The sequence below is a fragment of the Heterocephalus glaber genome, unplaced genomic scaffold (assembly GCF_053883595.1).
Source record: "Heterocephalus glaber isolate CG9 unplaced genomic scaffold, H.glaber_assembly_v1.0 deba00001687, whole genome shotgun sequence".
Lineage (NCBI taxonomy): Eukaryota > Metazoa > Chordata > Mammalia > Rodentia > Bathyergidae > Heterocephalus > Heterocephalus glaber.
In genome coordinates, this window is record NW_028258412.1 from 10,893,616 (window position 1) to 10,905,724 (window position 12,109).

General features: G+C 43.1%; 1 protein-coding gene and 1 pseudogene across 5 annotated transcripts in view; one reads left to right on the forward strand and one right to left on the reverse strand.

The window, feature by feature from the left end:
* Positions 1 to 12,109, reverse strand: part of Myo1h (myosin IH) — a 92,743-nt gene that overhangs the window by 17,890 nt on the left and 62,744 nt on the right. For all 5 annotated transcript variants that reach the window (XM_087198057.1, XM_087198058.1, XM_087198056.1 and 2 more), the window contains 5 exons: positions 11,352 to 11,443; positions 9,350 to 9,444; positions 5,161 to 5,207; positions 966 to 1,046; positions 250 to 355 (listed from right to left, as the gene is read on the reverse strand). In XM_087198057.1, coding sequence (XP_087054183.1) covers positions 250 to 355; positions 966 to 1,046; positions 5,161 to 5,207; positions 9,350 to 9,444; positions 11,352 to 11,443 — 421 coding nt within the window. The remainder of the gene's footprint in view (positions 1 to 249; positions 356 to 965; positions 1,047 to 5,160; positions 5,208 to 9,349; positions 9,445 to 11,351; positions 11,444 to 12,109) is intronic.
* LOC147821979 (oocyte-secreted protein 4A-like) lies at positions 1,379 to 1,900 on the forward strand (annotated as a pseudogene).

The window sequence follows — 12,109 nt, forward strand, 5'->3', positions numbered from 1 at the left end:
AAGCTATGCTGCACCTGTTGTCTCTGACACTGGCCCGGCTTGGCTGAGTTGTTCCTGAAACTAGCCAAGCTCTGGACCACCAAAGGGCCTCGCTCTCAATTCATTTACCTTCTATTGTTGAAAAAGGAAAGTGGTTTTGTGCCAGAGGACAATGAGCCTGGGGTGGCTTGAAGGCCCCTAAGCCCATGTCACCTTGCTCTGCCTCCAGCCTCTTCCCCTGAGCTCAGTGTTTGAGCACTTTCCACTCACTGGGTTCTTTCCTCTCATTGGGCTTGATGCAGCGGATGTACGAAGGTTCCTTGGAGATGAGAATTTCCAGGAGGCTGCTCAGACTGTTCTTAAACTGAGTCCCCACCTGTGGAGCGAGATCACTGTGAGTAGACATCACTGCCTCTGCGTGATGAGAGGAGTGGGAGCCGGGCGAGAGGCTCTGCCCTCCCTGCTGCTCTCTTGCCCAGGACGAGAGGCTCTGGGGGTCCTGACCTGAGATGCCCAAGGCTGCTCCGGTCAAACAGCAGCTGGCCAGCATCTGTCCAGGAGGCCGTCCTCACTGAGCAGGTCCCAGGGAGCACCTCACCAGAAGCAGGGTTGTCACCGAGCCCCCACCTCCCCCTCGTCCCGATTCCTTCCTGACTCTGCACTATTATGAGCTCTTTAGTAGTGGGTGCTCTTTTCCTGTACCCTCTCCCATTAGATTATAGGCCCTTGAGGGCAGGGACTGTGGCCATCTCGTTATTGCTGATCCCGGGCCCAGTGCAGCACCTGATGCGTACTAGGTGCTTGGTGTGTGTCTGCAAATGAGTGAACTGGTACAATGTGGAAAGCGCACATTCAGTAGGATCTTAGAGACTGTTGCTTCCAAAAAAGGCAGGGGGTGGCTTGAAAAGCACAGGTGAGGGGAGGGGAATACACCCGTGGATGATTTTTGTTCCCTTTCCAGGTCCACACAGTATTTCCCCGCTCACTGTGGGCGGCCGCCTTCGGTTCTCCAGTTCAGCCACCAGGAAGCATTCCCTCAGGATGCTGTTCTTGCAGCGGCACAGCACCTGCAGTGGGGAGAAGGGAGCACCTCCGTGGCTGCCCCAGAGAGCAGGAAGGACCTGCAGGAGACTCACAGCAGTGTGCAGGAAGTCACAGGGCCAACTACTTCTAGGGAACCTGAAGACATTCCTAACTAAAAAGAGTGGGATCTGGCAGCGTGGTAGCCCAGGCCTGTAATCTCAGCACTCTGGAAGCTGAGGCAGGAGGATCACAGCAAGTTCGAGGCCAGCCAGGGCTACATAGTGAGTTCAAGGCCAGCTTGGAACCGATAGTGAGATGCTGTCTCAAGAAATCAAAACAGCTGTTTGCTGTGGTAGTCCGATAGAAACCTGAAGTGATGAAGACCATTAGCATGTTAGTCCTGTTCCTAATGCTTTCTGTGTCTATTCATGGTTTTGAGGATGTGATTATAAACTGTAATGAGCAGTGGCAGCAGGTGAGAATTAAATGGGGGCTCTTGGGAATAAGTAGGAACCCCAGGCTTCTGAACTGGATCTAGGAACTCGCTGTACTGCAACTGGAAGGCCGATGGATCACTTTGAGTATTTTTATCCTCTCATTGTGGGATCAAAACTGAAGTCCGCAGGTGGGGTATTCTCATTGAAAGTTCAATCGTTTAGGAGCCAGCAAATTGACACGGCTGGGGTTCCTTACCAATATCCTGGTATATTCAAAGAGCGTTTACATTAACATATTGGAAAAAGGTAAAAGATAATAATGTCATGGGTCTAAGAAATCAGCAGGAAAGAAAAGCTCAACTTTACATCAAGTAGAAAATTTGGGGCCCCATCCAGGAGGGACAGTAAGGAAAATCTCAGGACCACATCCATTATCTCTCCCGATTAAGTATGGAAATTGACCTGTAGATTCAGGACAGAGAGGCAGCCACATGAACCCTGAAACTTTGGCTTCAGGGGCTGTGCTGGCTGTTGGAGAATAAGCTAATGCCTCTGATGGCATCTTCTACCTATTTACAAATTACTATTTGAAATGAAGAATTTTCTCTGCAGTCTTGTAGTCAGGAACTTCTTGGTGGGGAAGAGCTTCTTTAGAGTTTAAACTTGTAATGAAGGTTTTTAAAATTTTTAAATAAAGGTATGAAATTCTTAAAAAAAAAACCCAACCCAAACCAAAAAAACAACAAGCCCCTTTAAAAATGGTGTTAAGTGAAAAATGTGAGATGCAGAACTGCAAGGACTGCCTGTACAAAGAGGAAGAAAAAAGGGAGACGGGGACCCACACATCTTGGCCTGTGTGATCCCTGGAGGGATACACAGTAATCCAGGAAGAGCAGTTGGTCATTAGGAGACAGACTTGATGACATGGAGCCAAGGACAACAGGTTTTGTGCTGTTTGATTTCCGCCATTTACATATTTTCAAAATAATTTCTATTATCAAAATTCCTTCATTTTTAAAAGTTTAATACTAAATCAAAATTTTCCTTATAGACATATAATGGAATATTACATAGTCTTTAAAAATAAATTTTGATGAATGTTACAACAGAGCTGGATCTTGAGGATATTGTATTAAGTGAAACAAGGTAGTCACAAAAGGCAACTAGTGGGAGGCACCTGCATTAGTCATAGCATAGAGAAAGAAAGTAGAATGGCTGCTGGGAACTAGGTGAGAGGGCATGGGAAGTGGTTGCTTAATGAATAATGAGTTTTGCAAGATGAAAAGTTAAGGAGATTAATGCACAACAATGTTTAACACTACTGAACTGTACACATTAAAGCAAAACGGTAAATTTTATGATATATATGTTTTGCCATAATTAAAAAATTTTTATTGATGCACATTAGCAGCAATATGGAATGATGAGATTCATGATGGTATTACTGGTACATGTGTATATTAAATTTAAAAAAAAAATTGAAACCTTTATTTTGGTGCTAAGCACGTGCTCTGTCACTGAGCTCTAAAACTTTTTTTTTTTTTAACCCATCCCACTTCGTTAGAAGAAATTTGCAGACAGGAGAGAACAAAATGAGAAGCAACTTCATCCTGAAGGCAGAAGGAGCTCAGGGGACCTCGGCCCTGGCCTGGTGGGGAAGCGAGGCCTTCAGAGGCACTCTGTGAGCCGGTCTGTGACACACATGGCCATGGTCCACGGGGAGCCGGGAGAAGAATGCAGGCCCCATCCAAGAGCCAGGCTCTTTGCGCCTGTGTGTGTCATTCACAGAGACCCCAAAGAAGCAGCCGTCACATGACTCATAGACAGGGACTCTGTCAGATTCCCCAGCGGGGACTCAGATGCACAGACCCGCTGCCTGGGGCAGATATTCAAAGTTTGGAACCCAAAGAGGCTGGACAAGTGGCCCAGGAAGGGCAGAGAAAGCTTGGGAGGGGCCCAAACCACTCCTGCGATGCACTGCTTACCTGGTCATTCTGAAAATGCTGCCTTTGTTTGAGGTTATTATTTGTTTTTTTTTGAGACAGGGTCTCGAGATATAGTTTAGGTGGGCCTCGAACTCACTGTGATCCTTCTGCCTCAGCCTCCTGAGTGCTGGGATTACAGGCCTGCACCACCATGCCTGGGACGCATCTCAGATTTTTATAAACCAAACTTATAACACATTAAATAAAATCTGTTTTTCAGGCAAGGGATTTAGCTCAATGGTTCTGCCACCTGCCTTGCAAGTGCAAGGTCCCAAGTTCGATCCCCAGTACCAAACAAACAAACAAACAAAAAACCAAAACAAAACAAAATTTTTTTTTTTTTTTTAAATCTGTTTTTGTACAAACCAGTTATTTCAGTACCAAATAAAAGCTTTAACAACACAAGTTGAAGCTGAATACAATGGTATGCACCTGTAACCCCACCACTCTGGAGGCTGAGGCAGGTGGATCACAAGCTTGAGGCCAACCGGGGTAACTTAATGAGATTCTGTCACACACACACACACACACACACACACACACCCCAACAAAAATAACCAAAAATTCTGAGGTGCCAGGCATAGTGGCATACATTTATAATCCCAGCTATAATCTGGCAGGTAAGTTTGAGCTCTGCCTGGGCAATTTATTTATTTTAAAAGTTCTTTTATTGGTACATTTTAGGTATACAATTCATTTACATTTATCATTGGATGCTTGTACCTGTACATGATGTATCTTGGTTCTTATTTTTTTTCCCTCATTACCTGTGTGGCCTTCACCCCCTCCGCCCTTCCCTATTTACATAGATTTTATTTCCATGCCTGGGCAATTTAGTAACTTAATGAGACTCAGTCTCAAAAAAAAAAAAAAAAAATAGAGAGAGATGGGGACGTAGCTCAGTGCAAAAGCTCTGGGTTCAATTCCTACTCCCTCCTCCCTAAACAAACAAACAAACAAACAAATACAAATCTGAGGTTTCAAGGATTTTCTGATAGGTGAGGTATATAAAAACAGCCAATTTCACTGGTGGCTCCAGGACCTAATCTGAGCTCCAGCTCCACCTTGAGACATGACCTTCAGCAAGCTGTAGCCTCTCTGTGCCTCAGTTTCCTTATCCTCAGTTCATGTCACCCAGGATATTCTCACTGCACCAGAAAAGTCTCTTCTCCGCCCTGTGGCTCTCACACTGCTGAGCTCTCAGCCCTCTCTCTTGACATTACCCCTCACTGACCACACTCTGAGCTCATCTGGGACACAAGGCCTTTGCACATGCCGATCCCTCTATGGGAATAAGTCCTGATCTTTCTATGGCCCAAATTGTTCTCACTCAGGTTTCAGCTCAAGACAGGGATATTTTTTCTGATCATCCAAACTAAAGTGTCTCTTTCAGTCACAGTTCTTTGTTTAATTTCTGCACAGCATCCTGATGGATAAATAACTTGGTTGTACATTTATTCCCCCACCCTCAACTGAAAACCCCACCAGAACACAGAGCCTGTCTTGCTCACTTCTGCAACTCCAGGGCAGGTGGGTACCACACACACACTGAACCAGTTTTCTGGGGAAAGGGTTTGCACACCTGGTCTTAAATGCCCATCCTGGCCATGACACACTAGAGTTGTAACATAATGCATGGATGCAAAAGACCCAGAAGCCAAATCTACCCCAAGCGCCCTGTCACAGGGGAGATCTCACAACCATCAGAAACACACCAGGTCAGGTTTCAGACTTACTTCTTTCAGATGTCTGTAAAGAAGATCATTGTTTTTTTCCAAAAATCCTGTAATGAAAAATTTGATTCAATGGTTTTACCTAAAAATTACCATTCCATCCCCACTGATTGCAAAGAGAAACCCTATGAGATAATTTTTAGTATTGAACCAGAATTTGTCCATCCGGGCACCACAGATATGTGGGCTGGGTCACTCCCGGGCTGGGCCTGTCCTGTGCACTGCAGGAGGCTGAGCTGCCCTCAGCCCCTGCTCTCATGAGACGCCACTGGCAGTCTCCCCAGTCGTGACTACCAAATCTGTCTCTGGACACCGCCAGCCATCCCAGGGGAAACACCAGCCCGGCTGAGAACCAGGTTTTCAGAACCAAAATATGGCGCATGGTAGACTCCCAGCCTGATGAGCTGTCCTGTAACTGCACAGCCTCCACACAGAGCCCAGTATGCGCACTCTCGTCCAGCTGCAAAACCAACCACCCACCATGGACGAAGAGCAGACTCGAGCACGACGACTACTGGTGCCCAGCAGCATCTTTATGCACATCCTTCCCGACGTGAGACTTTGGCTTGCAGGTAAGCACCAAACCCTAATCAGGCAATGATTCAGTCAGCAACCAAATGGCATCATGATGAAAACCCAGCTAAAAATGACATGCACCGAAAGAAAGAGACTGGGCTGGGGATGTAATGCAAGGTCCTGAGTTTTGATTCCCGGTATGGGGATGGGGGAAAGAAAGAAACATCAAAAATGTCTATTATATACTTCTTTTTTAAATGACAATTTTGAGTTATTAAAACTGATTTTTCTTCTTCCTTTTCTATTTTTTCTCCTCCTCCTCTCCTCTTCTTCTTCTCCTTTTCTTTTTGTTACTGATTGAACTCAGGGCCTTCCTACTGAGCTACATCCCTAGCCCTTTCTTATTTTTTAATTTTGAGACAAGGTCTTGCTAAGTTGCTAAGTTGCCCAGGTTGGGCTAAAACTTGTGATCCTCCTGCCTATGCCTCCTAGAGTGCTGGGATTACAGGCGTGCACTACCACACCCAGCTCAGAATTGACTTTTTTATTTTGGTTAAAAAAAAAAAAAAATATATATATATGTGTGTGTGTGTGTGTGTGTGTGTGTGTGTGTGTGTATGTGTATATATATACACACACATATATGTAAAGCAACATTTTACTCATTTGCAATTGTACAGTTTGGGGTTGTTGACTGCATTACATTTTGTGCAACCATCCGTTGTACCCATCTCCAGAGCCTTTTGAACATCTCAAGCTGAAATTCTGCCCATGAAGCAACCGCTCCCCACTCCTCCTCCCTGGCCCCTGGGAACCGCCCTCTACTTCCTTCTCTATGAATTTGACTCCTTTATGCACCTCACATAGATGGAATCATACTATATTTGTTGTTTTGTCTCTGGCTTATTTCCCTTAGCATAATGTCCTCAAGGTCCACCCATGCTGTATGTAGCATGTATCAGAAGTGCCTTCATTTTTTAAGACTAAAAAATGTTCCATTGTTTGTATATACTGAATTTTGTTTATTCATCCAACACCTGCTGGCCATTGTGAATGATGTTGCTCTAGACAGGGGTGTGCAAGGCTTGTTTGAGTCCCTGTTTTCAGTTCTTGTGGCTATATACCCAGAAGTGGCCAAAACTAACTTTTTTTTTTTTTTTTTTTCAGTACTGAGGGTCTAACTCAGGACCTGTGCTTGCAAGGCAGGCATGGTGCCACTGAGCTAAATCCCCGGCCCCAAAATTAACTTTTGATAGAACCTTTAACTCAGCAATGCCACTTATTGGAATTTACCCTATGGATGTGCCATGCAGATACCAGCCAAGTGAAATATCTGACAATACCAAACATGGTAGTGTTTATAACAAGAAAGCTGGACAAGCAATGCCCATCAAACAGATCCGAGGACGCAGCCTTCAGGGGAGGCCTGGAGCCTTTCAGAAGCAACATGGCAGAACCTGTGCTGCATGGAGAATGGATGCAAGCAGGCGCAAAAGGCCTGGGTCACAACCCCAGCCCTGCCACTTACCGGCTGTGTAACTTTGGGAGAGTTACTAAACTGCCCTGAGGTGAATGTCCTCATAAAGTAAAAGGGGGATGATAAAACTCTTTTCACAGGGTTCTGTGAGGTTTTGAATAATAGAGGTATAGAACTTAGGCCTAGTGTATGGTACATAGTAAGTAAGCAGGAATTCAAATGATCTTCAACATTCATTAAGTAGAATCTGTGAAACGTATGACACAAAGTGGCCTTTTGTATTATTCAAGTGTGTGTGTGTGTGTGTGTGTGTGTGTGTTTTCTAATATGTAGTTTTATGCACAAAACCTTTCTATTTTCTGGGAAACAATTACAAGACACTGTTGATTCTCATGGTTACTGGGAGTAAAAGGGACTATTTCTTTTCCTTTTGTACTTCTCTGTGCTGTCAGCAATATCCAGACTTACATGTATTACTTTATTCTTCCAACAAATATCAAGAGATTATCTGGAAGAGAGATCCATTCTATTTTTAAAAATTGTTTTTTGTATAATTTTGTATTTAAAGAAAAAAACCTTGATATGTTATACAGTGGTACCTTGGTTCACAAACTCAATTCTCGCCACGATTCTAGTTGCAAACTGAACTGGGTGAGAACTGAATCAAATTTCCCCATAAGGTCAGCACTGAACCTAACCACTGAATTTGTATATGTGCTGCCAAAGTGAGCACCTAACCATTGAATTTGATTCGGTTCTCATCCAACTCGGTTTGCAACCAGAATCATGGAAAGAATCAAGTTTGTGAACCAAGGCACCACTGTACTATGTTTTAAAGATTCTTAGTGACAAACTTAGGAGTAAAAATAGTTTTAAGCCAAAAGTGCTTTGAAGAAAGCAAAAAAAGACTTGCGGCTTGATGATTTCTTACCATCAAGAAAGTGAAGAGTGAAGGGAGGACAGGGGAATGGGGAAAAATAAGAACTGAGATATGTTATATAAAGGTACAAGTTCCCAATGATGAATGTAAATGTACTGTATACCTAAAATGTACGAATAAAAGAATTTAAGGGGGGAAAAAAAGAAAGTGAAAAGACAACCCAGAGAACTGGAGAAAATATTTGCAAATCATATACCTGATAAGGGCCTACTATCCAGCATATATAAAGAACTCCTACAACTCAATAATAAAATGTTTTTTAAGTGGGTAAAGGATCTGAACAGGCGTTTTTCCAAAGAAGATATACAAGTGGCCAGTAAGCACATGAAAAGATGTCCAACATCATTAGCTATCAGGGAAATGCAGATCAAAACGACAATGAGATACCTTTCACACCCACTAGAATGCCTATAACCAAAAAATTAGGTAATTACAAGTGTTGATAAGGATGTGGAGAAATTATGGCCTTCATACACTGCTGCTAGGATTGCAAAATGGGACAGCTACTGTGGAAAACAGTCTGGCAACTTCTCAAAAGGTTAAGCACAGAGTTATCATATAAGCCAGGAATTCCACTCTTAGTTATATGCCCAAGAAAAAGGAAAATGTATATTCACACTAAAACTTACACAGGCAACCTCAAGACTGATCGACTAATGAAAGAATAAACAAAAGTGGCTTATTTACACCATGGTAATATTTTGCAACAATAAAAGGAAGAACATGGATGAACCTTGAAACATTACGGCGCCTAGTGAAAGAAGCCAGACCTAAAAGGCCACATATTGCAGATTCCATTTATGGAACATGTCCAGAAGAGGCAAATCTATGGAGACAGAAAGTAGTTTGCTGCCTGGAGCTGGAGGGGATGGGTAGAGGGTGTGAGAAATGGGCAGTGACTGGTGATGAGTACAGGACTTCTTTTGGAGGTTCTGAAATGTTCTAAAACAGACCATGGGTGGTTACATAACTCTGTGCATATACTAAAAACCACTGAGCTATACACTATAGGTGGATGAAATTATGGCATGTGAATCACTGACTTTAACAAATTTTGATGGAATATTAACTATCTCAATAAAATGGTTACAGATAAAAGTAGCCAGTAAATAAAATAAGAAAGGTTTGTTAGAAGGCAAGCTAGATCAAAGGCTAGGGATTATCTGGTGTGGCCATGTGCAGCACTTCCTCAGGAGACCTGGGCTGGGCACACACAGAGGGCTCCCACGTGGCTGTGACCTGCACCCCCAGCCACTCACCCTTGGTGCAATAGGTGACCTCCCCAGCATAGTGGAAGAGTCGGAACTCCATCCAGCCAATCCTCTTCCGGCCCTTGGGACCAGCCAGCTTCCGCCTACAAGACACAAACAGACACAGATTGAGCCTTTCAACTCCCCTGCAACAAAATAACAAAATCCCCAAAACGTAGACCAGAGAGTGAGCAACAGAAGCCTTCGGGAAAGCTAACTGCCTGCAGAGCCCTGCCAGAAGCCCTGCTACCTCTTCTCTGAATACAGATTCAGGTCCCCCTACTGGAAGACCCTTCCTTCTCTTGAGAACCAGGAATAAAAATGCTGCGTTTAAAAAATGAAATAACCTCTAGGGCCGGGGATTTAGTTCAGTGGTTCCGCCACCTGCCTTGAAAGCGCAAGATCCCGAGTTCCATCCCTGGTACCAAAAAAACCAAAAAACCAAAAAAACTTCTATTTTCCTAGATGATAATTAAGAAACAAATTTACTATGTTGTATTTTATGATATAGAGAAACTAAAATATGAACTATCATGTTTCAGATTCTAATGACACATATGCATGTGTATACTGTGTGTGGGGGGTACTGGGCATTGACCCAAGGCCTTTGGGCTAAGCTACCTCTCCAGCCCTTTTTTACTTTTTGAGATACAGTCTGGCCAAGTCACTAAGTTACTCAGGCTGGGCTTGAATTTGCGATCCTTCTGGTTCAGTCTCCCACCGTGTTGGAATTACAGGTATGCACCATCATTCCTGGTTTTACAAATTTTTTAAGTAATTTATTTTGGAGATATAACATCTATTGGCAGCACACATATCCTAAACGTACAGCTCAATGAGGTTTTTTTTTTTTGGGGGGGTACCGGGGATTGAACTTGGGACCTCATGCTTTTTAGGCAGGCAGCAGCACCACTGAGCTAAATCTCTGGCCCCAGCTCAGTGAGTTTTTGCAAACCAAACACACCCACATAATCTGTATCTAAATCAAGAGAGAGAATGCTACCAGTTCCTGAGCACTGTCTCACCTGAGTCCTTCCGGTCACAGCCTGACATCTAGTCACACGCATGAGCTTTATTTCATTCTATACTTTGGAGACATGGTATCAGAAGTATGCACTCTTTTATGCCCTGTCTCTCCTGTTCACACTTATGTGTGACTAACTCACATCACAGCATGCAGTCAGAGATACTAATTCAAATGGTGCTCTGTTATTCCATTTGTGAATGCACCACCATTTCTTTTCCATCCTTGGTTCATTTACTTATCCTTATTATATAAGTCTGATAAAGACACTACTGAATTTTTATTTACCGAATTTTACTACAGCCAGAAATTAGGCAATTTATATAAACATTTACAAAATTATATGGTAAGTATATTAATATCCCCAACTTGTACAAGGAGAAATTCAAACACAGGAGTAATTCGTTCTTGTTACTGAGCTACATTCCCAGCCCTCAAAATCAGGTCTTTATGATGCCAGAGCTATGGGTTTTTGCTTTGTTTTACTTTGGTGCTGGGGACTAAATCCAGGCCCTCACATACTAAGCACATGCTCTGCAACTGATCCATACCCTCAGGCCAGAGCATATGTTCTTAAATTCTCTCTTGTTGGTTTCAAAGACTAAGTTAAATTTCTAATTTTTCTTCCAGGATGTTATAAATACTTTATATTTTGACCTGCGTGATAATTACCCTGGTGCATACACAGATAAAATTTCAATGGTTGTACATTTCAGATCTACATTCATTACATAAAAAATACATACTTAAGAGAGACTGTTTCATGTCCAAGATGTAATGATCATTGACTAAAGCAAGATACAAAATCTCAAAACAATCCTACTTGGAATTCGTTTGAGCTTGATTTCTACTAACAAAGGTATGGGTGTGCATGAATTGGTGTATCATCATGATATTTTTATGTATAAAGGGACAGTTGCACTCCTGAGGCGCAAATCAAAGATTGCAGAGACCCTGCCTCAGCAGCCTGTCAAATGAAGCACTTACGTCTGGAAGTGGGCATGCTTGCCCACTTTCTCTTCCAATTTCTCCAGGAAACTCAAGTCTGTAGCAGGACCAGGACGGATGCATTCTTCATCCTTCAAAAGAAAAAAGACACACCTTGATCCACAGCAAATCCAAGTTTAAATGCTCCTGCTGACAATGGCCGAAGGCCCTGGACTAAAATGCTTGCATCTTACCACAGGATTCCTTACCACACATATTTAGCCTCCTAGATCTGTGCCAGGGAACCAGAGGGAATGGGAGCTCCGTGAAGAGTCAACTCTCCTAGACCTCTCACTCATGTATTTTTGAAATTTTCCCAAGGATCCCCCCCCCGCTGTTGCCATGGCTACCTGACTTAAACATTCCGCCTCACTTTCTCTTAACCAGTCATTACTATCCAAGAAGAGCGACATGCACACAGACTCCTTGCACTAGTGATAGGGGAAAGTTTTAGATAACTTAATAGATTGACTATTAAGGTAGTTGTAGAAGCAAAATAAGTAATGTGTTCCTTTAAGATTTGCTTTTCCCATAACTCCTTGTTTAAGGTGATGGTTATCCGACTCTAACCAGTAACTTCATTAACCTAACAAAGTTGCAATGCCAGGGTGAATTTACAATGTATATGTGCCTATCTCGTGTCTGTGACTTGTAAATAGGAACTGGAATTGTATTTACACATCAAAGACCACTAGGGATGAGATAATGGCTAAAAAGGATATAAAAAGGGAAACACCGAACAAAGGGGTGCATGGATA